The sequence below is a fragment of the Blennius ocellaris genome, assembly GCF_963422515.1.
Source record: "Blennius ocellaris genome assembly, chromosome: 3".
Taxonomy (NCBI): Eukaryota; Metazoa; Chordata; class Actinopteri; order Blenniiformes; family Blenniidae; genus Blennius; species Blennius ocellaris.
The window spans coordinates 19085989-19104320 of record NC_137652.1 but is presented as its reverse complement, the minus strand read 5'-3'; the positions used below and the strand labels follow the sequence as shown (position 1 = coordinate 19104320).

The 18332-nt window shown below is 41.3% G+C and overlaps 1 protein-coding gene across 1 annotated transcript in view; it reads right to left on the bottom strand.

The window, feature by feature from the left end:
- Positions 1 to 18332, bottom strand: part of cacna1ab (calcium channel, voltage-dependent, P/Q type, alpha 1A subunit, b) — a gene marked incomplete at its 3' end in the record, with an annotated part of 96926 nt that overhangs the window by 66993 nt on the left and 11601 nt on the right. The window contains exons 3-12 of the mRNA XM_080521013.1: positions 9665 to 9756; positions 8927 to 9079; positions 7843 to 8030; positions 6323 to 6426; positions 6100 to 6215; positions 5950 to 5994; positions 5538 to 5633; positions 4237 to 4434; positions 2277 to 2389; positions 784 to 896 (exon numbers count right to left, since the gene is read on the bottom strand). Of these exons, the coding sequence (XP_080377139.1) occupies positions 784 to 896; positions 2277 to 2389; positions 4237 to 4434; positions 5538 to 5633; positions 5950 to 5994; positions 6100 to 6215; positions 6323 to 6426; positions 7843 to 8030; positions 8927 to 9079; positions 9665 to 9756 (1218 nt within the window). The remainder of the gene's footprint in view (positions 1 to 783; positions 897 to 2276; positions 2390 to 4236; positions 4435 to 5537; positions 5634 to 5949; positions 5995 to 6099; positions 6216 to 6322; positions 6427 to 7842; positions 8031 to 8926; positions 9080 to 9664; positions 9757 to 18332) is intronic.

The window sequence follows — 18332 nt, the reverse complement described above, 5'->3', positions numbered from 1 at the left end:
CAGTTAAGATAGCGAGGGGCTGAGCCCGAAAGGCAAGGACCATAATGTACTTTTACACATTTTCTTTGGCTCTACCAAGAAAAGAAACCACTGGTCGGTACGGAAATCTGACAATGCAAGAGTCTCATTGTGGCATCAACTTTCATTAAAGCTTATCACTCAAACTCATTTTAGTTAATCCCAACTGGGTCAAGCCAATCAAATGAAAGCTTGACTTAGAAATACCAATACCAATATTTGGCTCTAATGCTATTGCTGCCAATGATCACTGTTACATCATTGATGCCTTGATAATCTCTTGTAGCATTGCTGTGATGTGCCATCAGTTTTAGGTCTCGGCGTTCCCTCCAACCTTATGGACAAAGTGCAATCCAGAGTGGATAAAACAGAAACAAAACTACTTTTATCCTGCGGGCTGGGTTGAACCATTTTCCGGGCGACTTGGCCTCATTTTTAGCACCCTTGTTCTTGATACACATTTTCTCTTCCATTAGTTTGACTTCATGTCATTGGATAACCACCCTGTTTTGGTTTAGTTTGAGTGATCCTTTGAGTGCCGACAATGAAAGTCACCATGCAATCAAAGCAAATGATGTACAGGAGCCAAAACCAATCAAAATCCCTCCAGAAGGGAACGTCAAAACAAGCCTCAAAGTGCCAAGCCGTCACAAATGTGTGGGTGTAACAGGATACAGTGAAACCTCAGTCTTTTCTCATCATGATCGTCATGAGCTGTTCGCACACAAAAGGACGCGCGGATGGAGAGGTAATGGAGAAGCTTACTTGGTGACTTTGAAGATGCGGAGCAGTCGTAGAGCTCGTAACACACTGATTCCAAAGGATGTGCCCGGTTTTATGGTGGCCCACACAACCTCAAAGATACTGCCGACGATTACCTGCATGCAAACAGCAGTCAGTTGTGTTGGATACATCCAGCATAACACTCATTAGATCAGAAAAATTAGGTGATTTTATGGTCATGTTCCAAAAAGAGTACTTAGTCAGCACATTAAATAAACAGTAAATGAGTATAGGCATAAGGTCACGATATCCAAAGTGCTGGAGGAAACCAAATATGCCAGAACACTATCACCTGGAGACAGAAAATTAGTCATCTCTGACAGAATAACTTTTGTTGCATTTTGGGTGTCCGTTTACACAACACATGTGCTCGGAGTCACTGAAAATGCAACTTATTTTGGATGGCTCTCAAGGTGGAAGTTTGCGAACTTTTCAAATTTTGCTGTTGAAACACCAACATTTTCTGCGATGTAAACATAAGAAATATGTCTTTTTCATTTGAAATGTCATATAAATGGAGCCTTACTTCAACTGGCTGAGTAAGGATATAAAATACGACAATGGTGCAGTAGAATGGAAAACCTATATATTTTTTGTAGCTCCCTGAGCTTGAAACGACAGCAAAAAGCTTAAAAGTGAAAACGTAGCTTGACTAATCCCGAAGGGAGCTCTGTCAACACAGATGAATGCAACAATTGGGACGTCAAATCAAGTCGTAAATGGCACTGTTCCCCATACTTTGGGGCAAATATGAGTCAATTTCTTGAAATGACTAAGGTATTTCCAAAGGATGGAACTTTCAACGGGAACGACTTTAGTACAATGTAAACATATACAATTCATGTACTGCATATTTAAATGACAGAGATAATTAGTCTTTTTCTATTAAATTCAATACCATAATTTTCACAAATCACAGCAGTCAGTCACAGATTGGCCCTCTGATAGTGATAATGAAATGTTTGTGGCCTACATAATGAAAATATATAGTTACCACATTTATATATCCAGAAAGACAAAACCATCCCAATTCATTAGATTTAGCAACACTGTTTAAAAATCATTTACAGATTATTTGTTTATCAAGACTTTTATCAATAAAAATCCCAAATGAAATAAATTTAAATAAGTCAACACCATGTAAGGGCACTCTTACACAAATGTTTGTGTACACAGAACTGCACAACGCAGCTTTACTGCGTCGCTGCATGTCAGAGTGACGAATTAGGAAGAGGAGTGCACTTGTGACTCTGCACCCGTAATATTTCATTGTGAGATTGTTGCAGCACAAGAGAAAAATCAGCTTTTCCGATCTGGTGATGAAATGAACTGTTGGATTTGTCCACAAAAATCTGATAGTTACGAGCTGAATTTGTCTTTCTTTTCACTTAGTCACAGTGTGTGTGTGTGTGTGTGTGTGTGTGTGTGTGTGTGTGTGTGTGTGTGTGTGTGTGTGTGTGTGTGTGTTCACTCACCACACAATCAAAGCAGTTGAATGAGGAGTGGAAGTAGGGCTGGATGCCCAGGCCATACATCTTGATCAGCATCTCAGACATGAACAAACCGAGGAAGATAAACTCTGCATAGACTGCAGAAAGGAGAGAGGAATGACAAAATGAAGGTGAGCAAGGACAGAAAAGAGAGAGGGAGAAAGAGAAGAGTGCAGGAAGGGAAGGGATGTGTAAAATGATAAAAAAAAAAAAAGTGAGAATGGAGGAGGGCAGAAAATGACAGATAAAAGAAAAATAGAGGCAAGTAAAATCAGATAAAAAGAGAGGAACAAGCAAAAAAAAAAAGGAAGGGAGAGAAAGTGAGAGAAGATGAGTGGAAGTCAATAGTGCCGCCGGTCCAGTGGTGTATGACAGCACAGTGATGAATGGACTCCATCAGCAACTACAGCTTCATATGCTAATGACACTGGACCCTGGCCAGTGTGAGTGTGAGTGTGTGTGTGTGTGTGTGCACGCTGTGTGTGTGTGTGTCATGTCAAGAGTACATCTAAAGCTGAAATAGTTTTCTTCAGCATTTTAAAATCAACCAATAAAATCAGAAACATATCACTGAGAATGAGTAGCACTTTTTCAGGAAAAAGTTAACATTTTACATTTTGCACTTTTCTTATTCCACAATTTTTTCAAGATTTCTCTAATTTGATCACGCAAGATTGTCCATATGTCTCATGTGTGTGTAAACTGATGCATGAGGATTCATGTCACCATCATTCAATTTTGATGTGAAGATATCTTTCATGTGAGACTGTGGTAGAGACTAGAGTTAAATAAATTCTCGCTCCCTTAAACGCAAATCTGAAAGAATTGGGAAAGATTGGAGGAGTTTCCACCCAATCAGGATTTTCTTATCATTTTGAACACGTTGAGCAGGTTGATATAATTTGGGCTGGGTTTGTTTTTTTATGGAAAATATTCCAGAGAAAACAGGAACAATACAGCCATCACATGACCAAAAAGTAGTTTCTTTGCCAAACGATCTGTGCAGGCTGTTTGATAGCATGGCTGCGCTGTTGTGGAAAGACTGTTTATGCTTCATTTTTGCACCTGGTGTGATAATGCTATGATTTCAACACGATTTCACAACGGAAGTTAATATTTTTATTGGTTTTATCCTGTATTTTGAATGGAAACCTACAGATCTGTCAACCTCACGTTACAATATTATATATTGTACAAGAAAACTATTATTATGGAATAATTCTCTGATTACGTTTTGTGACTGAAACATCTGATTGGTGCTATTTAACAGTTATTTATTATATCTTTATTTGCATGTGTGGGAGGAGACAGGAGATGGAAAGCGTAAAAAAGATGATTCAGGCTGAGGTGAGCGTGAGCATCAGTGGTAATTAAACTGGAGACACGTGGGTTCACATATTGGTTTTGGTTTTGTTCACATGTTGGTTTTGGTAATAAAATACATATTTGAAGGCACACAGTTAATGTATATTGAGCAAATAGGTGTTAAACAAGCATAAATGTGTCGCAGTTGTCTATTTTATATTTAATTGGGAGCAGATTTAGCTGTTTTATTAAATTTAAATAGCTTTAAATTCACAGAATTGTGAAAAGTTAATCCATAATACCAGCAAATTATGCAGACCTTTGGTTCATGCAAGTTACAGATGTAAGTGTTTTAGCTATCTGAAGCTTAAATTAAATAAAGCTGAGTGGATTCTTAAGTCAATACATAGAATGTGAAATATTTTATTGAGGAGGAAACTCTTCAACCTGGTTGGGATTGTAAGCATTCTGCTTAAAGTTAATGCGCTACAATGAGCACGTAAAGGAAAAATGCTTGTGACAGTAATGCTGAACGCATGCTGAGTTTTTATATTAAAGATCATAGACCCCTGTTTGTGTGTACTGCACATTGTGTTAGTGAGCAGGCGTGAATGTGTGTCTTCGAGGTGCAGGGACTCACAGAGGAAGTCGGAGAGCAGCTGAGGCTGGTTGTAGTGCACCGCCGCCACACACATGGTGTTCAGGCCCACGAGGCAGAGCACCGTCCAGTAGAAAGCTTGCGTCTTCACTATCTTGCGGATGAAGAATCGCATCCGCCGCTCGTTTTTACTGTAATTGGAGCCGTCCTTACCACTCTTGATACTGGACCGGGCAAACCCTGGGGTGGAAGGAGGTGGAAATGCTACTTTTCAGCTTGTAGAAAGATGGAATTTCTACATGATAACCACACTGTCAGACCCAACCGAAGGAAGGTGCGTAGTCTTACAAAATCGAGAGAGAAACACTTAATTTGTGCCTCAAAATATCACAATCATGAGCATTGGATTGGTGTCTTGTGCAGAGTGTCCCCTTCATTTTGCTCCATGTCAGCTACGACGTTTTAAAGTGATTCCTAAACACAATGAGCAAGGAAATGTGAATTAATGAGTGATCAACTCATCATTTAAGGTTCTTTTGTCAAAGAAAAACCTTCACAAATCAGTTCCCGTTTACATAACATTCATTTTCCTTTCAGAAAGTTTTACACGGCAACGTTTCGAAAACTCTGCCCATTCCCACTGAAACAGCAGAGACACTGAAAACAATGTAGTTTTCTGGTAGGGCCCATAGTGGGTGCTGTTGATTGATTTTGTAATGAAACCGCACACACATGATCTCAGAGAAGACTTCGCTGTAAGCATTAACAATGGCAGTACTTATACATTTGTATGGACAGACGACTAAGTGGGATTGCTAGTATGGTGATTCTCAACTATAAAACAACCAAGTCCCAGGAGAATATGGACTGGAAGTCATGACAGCGTTTCAGAAAAGTGTTTTCTCCCCCTTTCCACAGAGAAGGAGTCGGAGTGTTCACAAATACTTCATCTTGGAAGCAGTCTTTATAAAGCACCATCCATTATTGTGTAAACCAAGCTTCAGTGGCACAATTCACAATTCTCTGTGAGGTCATCATTAATGATAGCATTTTAACAAAGAATTTAAAGTGAGTAAATGATTTATATTACCAGTTACTTCTTCAATGAAGGAGTGTGGTCACTTTAGCATATTATGCAAATTTAACATAAGCAAAGAAATCCTAGAAATGACACCATTTTCAGGAGATGATTCTCATGTAAACAGGGCTCGACTGCATACAAAACCCTGGTGAATACTCATGTTTGTGTGATATCACTCACAGAGTCGATCATCTGAAAAACACAAACTAAAGGCACAATCTATTTGTATGAGTATTACAGGATCCAGCCCTAGGTGCCGTACCGACAGCATCTCCCATGTTGTCCTCTCCTTCCTCTGGGTTCCTCAGCAGCTCCGTCTTGTTGTTTTTGGTTTTGATAGTTGGCCTTCGCCTCGAACCTAGTATGAGACAAGAGGTAAAAAAACCAAAGAAAAACCAAGAGGCATCGTCGCTTCTGCCTATCAAATGTTGCTTCTCTATCTCGCCCTTCCCACAGAGTCTGTCACTTGCTGGCTCTTTGTGCAAAATCTCACATTTACGCATTGAAATGAGCAATTCAAAAATTGCTTGGTGAAAACATTGCTAAAGGTAGCACACAAGATTTTCAGACATTTATTGTTCTTTGTCCATCTTACACATTTGCTCTACAAAGCTCTGCTATTGTAGTTTCTTCATGTATGCCTATATGCATGTGAAATGTAGAAGTTCAGTTACCATCAAAGTTCCCTGTGCCATCTTCCTCAGCCAGAATCACCTCTTCTGAAAGATAAAATGAGGCGTCAGCAACCCCGGTGTCGGGATTTACTTGGTTTTTCCAATGCTTATGCAGGGACTAGAGCAGTGTGTGTCGGACTGCGCACCGACCTGCTTTGCAGATCCACTCCAAGTATCCGTTGAGCTCCCTCTCAATCTGCTGCTGTCGCCTCAGCTTGAGGAACTCACTCCTGTTCTCCACTCGCTCCCTCTCTTTGGCAAATTCACTGTGGGAACATTTGGCATTTACTCATCTCCATCAAACAAATAAAAAGAAAGGAGACAATTACAGGCAGAAAATACTGAGGTTTTATTGCTAAACAGCGAGCCGTACCCTGAGAGTACACCCAGCACCAGGTTGAGCATGAAGAAGGAGCCGATGATGATGAGGGGGATGTAGTACATCCAGTTCCAGGCACTGCCCTCCACATCGTTACTCTGCAGGAGAGGCGAACATGCAAACAAATATCTTTTAATTGATAATATAGTTGATATCTCCTGTTCCTCTACTCCATACCAGTTAAGTAAGATATTCTGTTGAGCTTTTCCTGTCTTAAACAAAAGATTCCGTACATTCTCTCATTGAAAAAAAAGGTATTGCATGACACAATTAAAATCAGATATAGCTGTTAAAAATATGAAGTTATCCTAATACAAACAATATTATCAGGCAGTTTAAAATCTAAGATTGAGTTAAGAAGTGTTTTGCTGCTTGTTTTTTCCCATCAATGTGCATTTAGCCAACAAAGGAGTCAGCCACCAAAACCATCAATAATGTTGAATGTCTTTGTGTTGTTCATTGTAAACAATAATATGGAGACACAAGTCATGTGTAGGGTCATGTTACGCCTGCATCTGCTTGTGTAGACAACAATCGCATGCAAGGCGCAACAGCGACCATATTATCTGACACTCCGTCTCTTCCTGATCGAACACAACCGAGAGTCGCACAAATCAGGTTACGGGAGGATATTGTGTCTGCATGACCCGTGTAATACTTTAACGGGATGATCGGCTGATTATTATCTCCTGCCCGGAGCGCTGCGTGCATGCGTTCGCTTCTTAAACCTCATGGCACGACGCAAAGGAGCCCATTCTCTATTAAACTTTCATTGGTTTCCTCCTGACTGCCTGTGCGAGTGTGGAAGTCAGCCTCCATCCATCAGAAAAGATGTTAAATATAGAGTGAGACGGACCAGAATAGAGAGCAGAGGAGGCAGTGAGGGAGATGAGAGCGACTCGCCAAGCCAGTAAAAGGAAGAGATGAGTGGACAGATAAAGAAAGTCAAAGAGATAATGACAACGAGAGAGATGGATGGAAAAGGACTTCTTGGGACAAATAAATGGTGTTTTGAGTCAAACCTCAAACTAGTTTCTGCTTCATTTAGTTGAATAAAGATTTCTGCCACCACCCGTCCGAATGATGTGTGAAAACAGTGTACAAACCTAATCTACTTGGACTGGAACGTGGAGTTTTCACCAGTACGTGTGGTAAAAAAATGCGCCAATGCAAACTGTTTGAACAGAATCATTTAATTTCTCTCATTGGCTAGTGTGTGGCCTAATTTTATTTCATCTTTATTGTTGTTATATTTCAAGTATTGTACAATGATATATTGATATAAAGTATAATTTTTTGACTGCTACTGCAAAATAAATTTTTTTAAAGTATATTTTCTGCTTCTTCTTCGACTACAACAATTTTTTCCCCCCATAGTCTGTGTTTATAGGATTGTTTGTCATTGTTTCGTCAAGTTATCTACAAGTCATTATCAAGTCAAGGCCAGAAATAGTAGCGGTTTGATCCTGGAGTTTGAAAACTCCGTTGCAAATGGAAGGTTTGACAGAACGTACGTAGTAGAGCATGTCGGTCCATCCCTCCATGGTGATGCACTGGAAGACGGTGAGAACGGCAAACAGGATGTTGTCGAACTGGGTGATGCCATAGTTGGGTCCGAGCCAGCCGCCTTTACACACCGTGCCGTTGGGACACAACCTGGACGGCAACACTTTGCCACATGGCCTATCGTCCATGATCTCTCCTGATCAGTGAGCGCAAAGATAGAGAGACAAAACATAACTGGTTATTTCTGAGATTCTGTGGCTCAATTTGGTAAGGTGAAGTTCTCTTTCGGTCTGAGGGTTACAGGTTCGGTCCACCATCTGCTTCTGTCCATACATGGAAATATTCTTGAGGATGGAACACTGAATGTCTCGATTGCTCCCAATGGGTGGTTGGCATCCTTCACCACTCGTGCTTTTTGACTGCTAAAGCAGGTCAAATTAATACTCTGTGATCACTTTAAGATGCTTTTGATGGCGACACAAACCCTTTTCATAGAGAACGTGACGAGTTAAACATGTATGATACCAGCAATGGCTGCATTTGGAAACACTGCCGGGCCATGGTGGAGTTCATTTTGTAAAGGCAAAATGTAAAGACCTCGGGGCAATTTAGCGTCAAACTGGACTATGGGAGGAAACCGGGGTGCCGAGTGAGAACATGCAAACTCCACACAGAAAAGCCCTGGGTTGAACCCAAGAGGTGAGGCGAGAGCGCCAACCACTTTCTTTTTTCACCCATTGACACACCAATGGAGGCTGTGGCCATACAAGGCGCCGTCACTCCAACAGGAGCAGTTTGGCGCTCAGCGTCTTGCCCAAGGACATTTCGCCGGGATGGGGATGGTGCTCCCATACCACAAATTTCACTGAAAGGAAATTGGTAAGGAACAGGAAACCAAAGTCGACTTCTTTTTAAGTCATATATCGGCTCTCAGACTGCAGACTACTCTGATGCCTTCATGAGAGGGGCTGGGAGAAATGCTCTGGGAGATGCACTATAGGATACATTCAGATTCCTCGACTCAAAGACCCCTTGAAAGCTCTTCGAGAGCTCCAGTGTGGAGAACAGCGAGTGAGTCTGTGTTGTTTTTACCTGTAAACTCATCGAAGCAGGTGGTGTGGAACTTTCCCATGTAGAACTCCAGGCCGATGATGGCAAACATGAGGATGGCCACGAACAGCAGCAGGCCAATCTGCAGCAGGGGGATCATGGCCTTCATGATGGATTTGAGCACCACCTGCAGGCCTGGAGGACACAGTGTAAAACAAACGATCAGGAGGACCTTGAAAAAGACTGGACCCGACAGTTAATATTAGGCATGCACTGATACCACTTTTTTAAAAGGACAAGCACAAGTACGAGTGCTAACTTTTAGCTACTTCCGGATACAGGAAGCAGCTCACGACAACACATAGCCTTTGCGTATCGTTTCAAATGGAGTATAAACTAGGATTAACAGTATGCTGGAGCGCGAGCACGGCACCCAGCAAGCTCAGTCCAACATCAGACCTTCTTCCATCATGTTTATCGTGACAATGCTTGTTCTTTCTTGTCTACCTGCTTCTGATGTTGTGTACAGATGACGTCACGTAATACTCGCCAAATTGTATCAGAGATCTTTAAAGAGTCAGTGCATTATCAGACTGGTGCATCCCAAATTTCTATGGTTATGAAACACAATGGACCCAGTTTGTCTCATTAAGCACCATGTTCAGGCTGCTGTTCACCAACTTGCGCACCATCATCATCAAGTAAATGCACAGCTTATTTTATTCGGCGTCGATGATCAACAGTCAATGTGTTGTAAAGTTGCAATGAAAATTCACTTACTGGGAATCCCAGAGACCAGTTTCAGTGGTCGCAACACTCTGACGGCTCGTAGCGTCCTCAGATCAAGCTGAGAGCCCACCGATGACAAAATACTGCAGCAAGAGACAAAACACACAACACAAAACACATTAAATTTGAAGAAGTCCTAAGTTTCTTACAATTATACTATTAACAGATAACCCAATAAACCAACAGCAGTTAAAACATCATCCCAGCAGAGGTAAATTATATCAAAAAAATGTACTGGATATCTGCAGGACCAGTATACAACAGAACATCAATTATAGTGAGGTGAAGCTATTTTGTAACACTGCAAGCATTGGGATTGTCTTTATAATGTATACTGATAAATACAGACAACAGTGTTTTTTAAATTACCAAACCAAAAGTCTACAAAAAGACCCGACACACATGCGCTGAGAACAATACGCAATAAACATTCACAATGGCAAGTATACGGACATGGACAGACAAAACAGTTCTGTTTTCCACGGAGACAACGTCTCCAGGTTCGGTCTTGGGAGCTGTTTTAAAAAAAAAGTAGCATTTTCAGCAGCTTCGATTATCATTGTTGCATAAACTGACACCCAAAACGCAATGAAATATTTTTGCATTCACTTGAAAACATTTTCATCAGATCATTGAACTCTACTGCAACAAGTTTTAGCCATTTACAGTTTGAGAAAGCCTCTTGCTCTGTCGATCAGCCAGTTCTGGGAAAACTTTCTTTTAACAGGTTCTGAACAGACAGGAAAGTATTTGTAATTTGACACCTGCCTCAGCACCATGGAGCTGTGGACATGAAGTCAAGTTTTCAACTGTATAATGAAGACAGTCCACAAGTTATAACCTTGATCTTTTTCCTCGTATGAGGCACCTGAAACAATTAAAGATGCCTCCTCTATAATACTTTTCATGTTTCATGAAGCTTGTGTGGAAAAACTCTGCATCTATTCATGTTTTTTTGTTTTCTACAGTTTTTCAATGGACGTTACACTCGATTATAGGAAGAAGCGTTCTGATCCAATCATCTAATCATAGTTATTTGGTCCACGTCATAATCACTGAAGTTGTCATGCTTGTCCATTTTTCTGCTTCTGACATCAGCTCTGTGGAGAAAACTTTCACTTTCTGCCCAATATTCCTCACCTGGTCAGAGATACCAGGATGAACAGACGATATAATGTATTCACTTCACCAGTCAGTGGCTATAATGTTATGGCTGAGTCGTGTAAAGCATGCTGAGACTTAAAGTCCATTTATCAGTTCAATTCAATAAAGAAAAGCACATCAGGCCCCTTTGTGTGTGTGTGTGTGTGTGTGTGTGTGTGTGTGTGTGTGTGTGTGTGTGTGTGTGTGTGTGTGTGTGTGTGTGTGTGTGTGTGTGTGTGTGAGATAGGTTGGAAAATTCCACGCTCCGTCTTGTACGGGGGCGGAAGGCAGGGGCTCTCCGACGGGAGGGGGGGTGCGGGGGCGTAGAGAGGGGAGGGGAGGGGGGGGTTGCTCTGAGGAGGTGGAGAGACTCAAGCAGAGGGGAGGAGCAAAACACGGGAGGACTCGACCTTACGTCGCATGAGCTTCTAGCTTACGTTCTACATGTGACACTGACATAGACACAACTTTGGTTGCTTCAGTCTTATATTGAAGACTTAAATTTGAGCAATATCAACATAATTGTCACTTGATAATGAAGTACAACTTTAAAGCTCAAGTTTCAGTCTTTCCAGCTGTCATTGCATGATCTTCAAAACAATGGGAAAATGGTGTAACAGAGAAACCCATTCAGCATCTGATCTCCTAAAGGTATGCAGTGCACATATAAAAACGGGAGCAAATGTGACATTGCACGTGCACGCACGCACGCACAGAAGCTAACCAAGGATGCACTGGAGATTGAGACCCCAGTTACGCAACAACATTTTCAAGAAAAGAAAAAATTGTTGTCACGTTTTGGAGCTCAGAGCTGCCGAATACACAACTTAAAACGGTAATCAGGGAAACGTTTTAAAAAATGACTACGTCTCAATGGACACGGACGAAAAAGCAACTCCTCTGAAATGCTGTTGCTGTGAATGCACCTTTCCTTCTTTCTTTCTTTCAGCTAAATGCATGTTTACTTGCTGTAAGGTTTTAATACATTTAATAATGCACTCCACCAACGTGTCCAATGCCATGTTGGTTGTTTCCAGCAAAACGTTCTAATCAGGTCCTAATGCAAGAAAAACCTTCAATTGAATGATGCAACTCGCATTGATTACCCACAAAACACACCATTTCCATGCAATTTGTCATGCTTTATACAGGATTTTAGTGTTAAAAATGTTGGCATCTCCTCCTCCACCTCTCCCTTCTGGTCCATTCCCTCCCTCCCTTCCTCTCCCCCGTCACCCCGTCCATCCTTCTTGCCTCTCTCTCTCTCCAGGTTGGTTGCTAATTCCAGTAAGAGGTCATTTATTAACAGACACAGTACCGGCAGCCAAGCCTCTCATTCCCTCAATGGCTTTTTAACTGCCACAGCTAAAGGCCACGCTGCAGCTCGGAGAAAACCGGACCTCAGCAAAACGAAGCGCACTGCTATGCCGGTCTTGACGCGGTGTTTGTGTAAATTAGAGCACACAACCGGGACGTAGCTGTAACTGCATGACACTGCAGCTTGTAGCTCTAAATGGGATTGCAAATGACCGGCTTTTTCTGATTGGTAATTCATGCCGGGTCTCTGCAGTACAACATTTAGCGCTATCGGTGTGTATTTCCAGAATATGAACTGCAGATTGCAACACTTTGCGTATAATTTTCGATTTTCTTTCAGTGATCTTGTTATATTTTTGGGACTATGAAAGTTCTGAATAAATTCAGTTTTTCTATAATCCACATCTGTATGAATAAGTAAACATCCAGCACAAGTGCAAATAATCAGGTTTGTTTCCTGTTGCCTTTATATCTCCCAGCTTGTCGTTTATTCTCCTTCCTTGGTTATATTTTTTGTGTCATTTCAAGGTGACTTTTTTTTTTCTTTTTCTCTACAGTGGGCAAATGGTTGGATATTCATCCGTGCAAAACGGCAACCACCCGCTTCTGCCAGACAAACCTAAACCTCCGGGAAGCAGTCACCCCTGGCAACGGCTGAGCCGGCCTGCAATTCAGGGAGGTGGCCAGTAGAGGGAGCAGGGACTGTGCAGGAGGTAGAGGATGGGGATGGAGAGATGGGCTGAAAAAGAACAATTTAGATGATCTAAAAACAGCAGGATGAAAATAACAGGAGCACTGCGTGATAATTAACATTGCCACACCAACAGTTACAATATGTCTACAAATTTGGGCAATACGATGGAGTGATCGATTGTGTGCTGGTCTTGGTCTTGACTCAGTCTTGGGTTAAGTAGTGTTGATTACAATACCACCTGGTAGCACAAACCAGCGTCCTTAACTGTTATTGCCACGGAAAGAATAATTAACCTGCTGCTAACACAGTTGTCGTTGGCTATGTTTTTGGAAAATGTGTTACTTTGGTAAAGTTTCAAAGTTTCGAGCAACTCACGTGCCTCCATCAGCTACTTAGCACACGCTTCTTTCAGTATTTATAGCGCTTATCTAATTCATTTCTTGTTTCCATTCTTGTTTCCTGCATTAGCTACTCGTCAAATAACAGTCTCGTATTCAAAACATTAGAGCTCTGAGCACCCATGTTTGGGGTTTTACACCGAGCCATATTGAGGTGCTTTTCCCTCTTTAAAATCTGTTTCTTTGTATATTAAGAGAGCAAATAAAATATTTGCTAATCCCATCAGTTTACCATTTTATGCCCCCAAATTCCTCTAAACGACAGAGATTATACAAACACAGGAGCTCACAGGGGAGGTCGCTCCTTATTAGAGAACACAAGAGAGTCCCTGATGAAATGCAGACTTGGAGGGAAGAGACTCGGCATCCCCTCAGAGACCCACAGTGTTGGAAAGAGTGAGCGGATTGAAAAAGAGTGATAGTCCTGTGTGTCAAAAGTGTGAGATTCATCCACTTCGAGAGAGAGAAAGAGAAAAAGAGAGAGACAGTGAAACCCCGGAGAGAGAGAGAGAGAGAGAGAGAGAGAGAGAGAGAGAGAGAGAGAGAGAGAGAGAGAGAGAGAGAGAGAGAGAGAGAGAGAGAGAGAGAGAGAGAGAGAGAGAGAGAGAGAGAGAGAGAGAGAGAGAGAGAGAGAGGAGAGAGAGAGAGAGAGAGAGAGAGAGAGAGAGAGAGAGAGAGAGAGAGAGAGACACTCAGGAGAGGCAGAGGTTTATCTGCAAAGGGAGAAGGTGTTTGGACGGTGATGACAGAGACTCACTGCGGGGAAACACCTCACAATCAACCTGTGAGGCAGCACACACACACGCACACACACCACATACTGTTCTGTGTTATTCTCACGTATGTTTGACCCTCTGCTTCTATGGCATATGTGTTATAAAATGGTAAAAAAACAATAAAATAAAATAACTATGTAAAAAGTATCCCATATTGTTCAATACGTAAAGGTAATCTTCAACCACTCCTTTATTATAAGATGGGCTTCAGGCAAATAGTTTGATTGGTGGAGCAGCTCGAATTAGCATTGCATTCTTCTCCGGCCATTTTTTACTGATGATAACCTACTATACATGTACATGTTACGGGAAGCTCCTGGTGACTAAATTCTTAATGGATTAAGAAACTTCTGAATAAAAATCTGAACATGAACCTGAGGTGGAAAGAAATTTCTACTGTTTGATTGCTTAAACTTAATTACAATGGGAAAGAAATGCTGAACAAGTTTTATCCATTACGTGCTTTATTGCAACATCAATAGCATACGATGTAATTCAATTTACATGGGTAAATGAAGATACAATTTATACAATTGGCTGGAGAACTGCAGATTCAAGTCCCACAAATCCTGCTTCATTATAATAATTTAAGTATTTTTAATTTATAACCGCCACCTCAGGTGATCTGACTGCCTTTTTTTTTTTTTTTTACTTTTAGCTAGAAAAAAAAAGGTTTAAAAAAGGGTTTTCTCTTGATATTGGAGATGAAGTAAAACTGAATTCTCACTACCTCACTTTGCTTTTTCCATCTCCCACACAATAGTTATCACAATAAAAACAGGACAGATATTAGAAACACATGTAATTAATATGAACTGAGTCGTTTGAGTGGCAACATTTCTTCAAAGCTTCAAACTACGTTTGAAATGATCGTCAGACAGGAAGTGATGAAAACCCTCTGACAGTCATCATCTTATTGCCGGTGACGATGATGATGCCCGACGGCCATGATGAAGATGTCAGAGGTCACCCGCTGCCTCTACTTTGCCTGGTCTCTCCCCGTTCACGGTATTGCCATGGCAACCGGCGATTCCTCTCTTCGCCGAGTCTCCACGGTTACCGACCTGCTCTCATTCATAAGCGTTGCCAGGGAAACGCAGCCCCGGCTCATTGATGGAATCTCGGCATTGCCGCAGCAACGGGGATGGCGAAGTGGGTCTCCTCGCGATTGATTTTCAACCCCTCCAAACCCCTGCATTTCCCGCCTACACATATACCCACACACACTATCCTCATCTACCCCTGAAACACCCTGTTCTACCAGCAGCTCCTGCTCATCCTGGCTATCGTACAGTATGTACACTCAAGTGGAACTTCCCCTCCATGCAGACGCACACAAACCAGCACAGTGCATCATTTTTGCCGCACACGCACGCGCACACACACACACACACACACACACACACACACACACACACACACACACACACACACACACACACACACACACACACACACACACACACACACACACGCGTCCGATCTGAGTGTATGTGTTGGCTCTGTAGGCATATACAGCGTATGATCAGATGACAGTGATGAATGCAAGCGCAGCTCAGGTTATATGCTAATATGGATGACCCACTTCCTCCGAACACTAAAGATGTTGTCTTACATACAGCAGAGACATTGCAGCAATGCACGGACACAGAGAAGCAGGTATGAGTGTCTTATTTTATATGGAAAGTGGCTGGGTTCAGTTCTTGAACATGGACGTAAAGGACATTTATTTTAGGGGACCATTTGTGGCTTTCCATTGATTTTTTTTTCTTAAATCACTGCAGTATTAAGTGGTTCTATTAACTTTGATCAATAATGTTGGATACAATTAACATAGTTTAAGTAACTCCCTCAAAACTAATAAACAAGTTGCAGATGAGGGATCTTCTTTTAAACTGATTTTTTTTAATTCAAGATGATTGGACCATTGCACAGTGAACATTTAACACAGTGTATTCAGGCTAAACATATTCTATTACTTTTTCTACTTGAATTGCAAATTATGTAAAGTCACCCCTTTGGAATTCCACAAAAAATATTTAAAATCAATTCATAAACCCCCTGAGATCCCTGAATGTAGACTGGATTCTAAAAGCACGAAAAAGAGCTTTATTGTTGTTTACACAACATTTTCAAGTGAAAACTGAAAATTTTTGTTGTGTTTTGGGGGACTGTTTACACAACAATGGTGCTCAGAGTAACTGAAAACGGAACTTTTTGAAAGTCAGCTCACAAGTGTCAACATGTCCCCTGGCGAACTGTGTCGTTTTCAGCACTGCTGCCAATTCTGTGTGAAGGAACAATGTTTTCAAAGGTTGACATGTAAATACAAAGGTTTTCTCAAAGTAAAATGCAAAAACGATACGCGTAAACAAGGCTTTAGTCAGCTACAAGCTTAAGCTTTCAACTTCAAAATATCTTAAAATGTTGTTGTAACGTCTTTAAAATAATTGTGAAATAAAGAAAGGCGACACGTTGACACTGATGGTGAAGTTTCGGACAATGGGAGGGGATCCAAATATCACATATGTGTTATATGTGTTTCCTGTGTATGTGTGTGTGTGTGTGTGTGTGTGTGTGTGTGCACATGGCTCATATGTGTATTGTGTGGAAATAGAGTGGGAGTGCCATGTGTCATCACAGTGTGAGCTCCTGTCCCCTTAATGTCTCCCACTGAGCCCACAGCCCCCCTTCCCTGCTTAACACACACACACACACACACACACACACACACACACACACACACACACACACACACACACACACACACACACACACACACACACACACACACACACACACACACACACACACACACACACACACACACACAATCTCATATCTCTTAACAATGATTTCACTTTTTGAAATGCTGCCCAGTCAGATCTTCTATGTGAATTTCGTGGCCAGTTCAGCGTCTCCCGTCTCTTTTTCTGATCGCAGACTGAGTCCATGTTGTTGCGATCAGGGCTCTGTGGACACTAGACCATCTGTTTTTAAGACTCCTTTAATGTTGCGGAGGCCGGTTCTGACTGACTCGAGCAGATTTGGAGCGGTCGCCATGCACTACGATCCTCATAATTTGGCATTTGTGATTGTACTGTGTGACTAACAAAAATTGAAACATCTTAATTGGCAAAAAATGTACTTCCATTTTTTTTTTCCTCAAAGCCCTCCCATATTGTGTCTAAGAATGGCCAACATCCTTCACCCGTGGTTAATTTCCCAAAATATTATAGCGAAGCCAAATGAGACTGAGAGCTTTCAAATGAAAAAAAAAAAAAAAGTCTTACTGTGGAGTTTTATTTTTACATGTGTAAATCCAATTTTTACAAACTGTGATCCGGCAAAGACTTGGGTCTATGGGATCTCTCAAGGTTGGGAACTACTGTTGTAATGTGACTCACAAGCTTCATTGTAAAATGCTTATGCATGTCTGATGCAACTTTGTTTGCCTTTGGTTTAACTTGCTATTCAAATATTTTCCATCCCTTTACATGCACACCACTGCAGTACATGTAGTTCACTTCCTTAACAAATAGAATAGAGTAACCACATTCACTAAAAGTTTGTCGGTTTTCCATTAAGGTCCACTGGGATCTTTGATGCTCACTGAGGTGGTCTCTATTCTTCATTAAAATTGTTCTTATTTGATAAGACAAGATGAGTCTTGCCTGTTGGCAACTTCAAATTGGAGTCAAAGAGGAAAAGAACGATGGGGCCTCAATTAAAAGACAATGCTTTTAGGCGTTCATGAAAATGTTTGGTTGCATGATTTTGATTGTCTGTTTACATGAAAACGATGCTTGGAGCCACTGGCAACGCAACAGAAACAGCCCCCATGGTGGAACTTTAAAAAAATACAAAAAACACTCTGAATCTGTCTCCATGTAAACAGGAGGAAAACGACTTTTCTGAAACACTCATACTGTACATGCACAATATGGTAAATAGTTTTTGTGCACATGTGCGAGTTGATGGACCATAACAATAATGTTTGGCTCCAGAGTGTCATGACTCCCAGTCATGCTTCTGCTTTATGCAATTCAGGTCAACTTGACCACACAACCTTGTTGCTATGAGGTAAGAGTGCCAACCACAACATCAGAATGGCGCCATCGTCTAGTTCACGACCAACCTTGCTAATGTGCTTTAATGTTATCTGGACGCGACGTGATTCCATTGGTAATGCTAATTCCATAGGTTGAACAAAGATTTTTGCGTAGTAGAATCTATCAATTGTATATACATACATTTGGAACATTTCAAGTATGTGTTGCCATCAAACATTGAGATGTTTTCTCAAAAGATCATTTTACAACAGTGTTCAC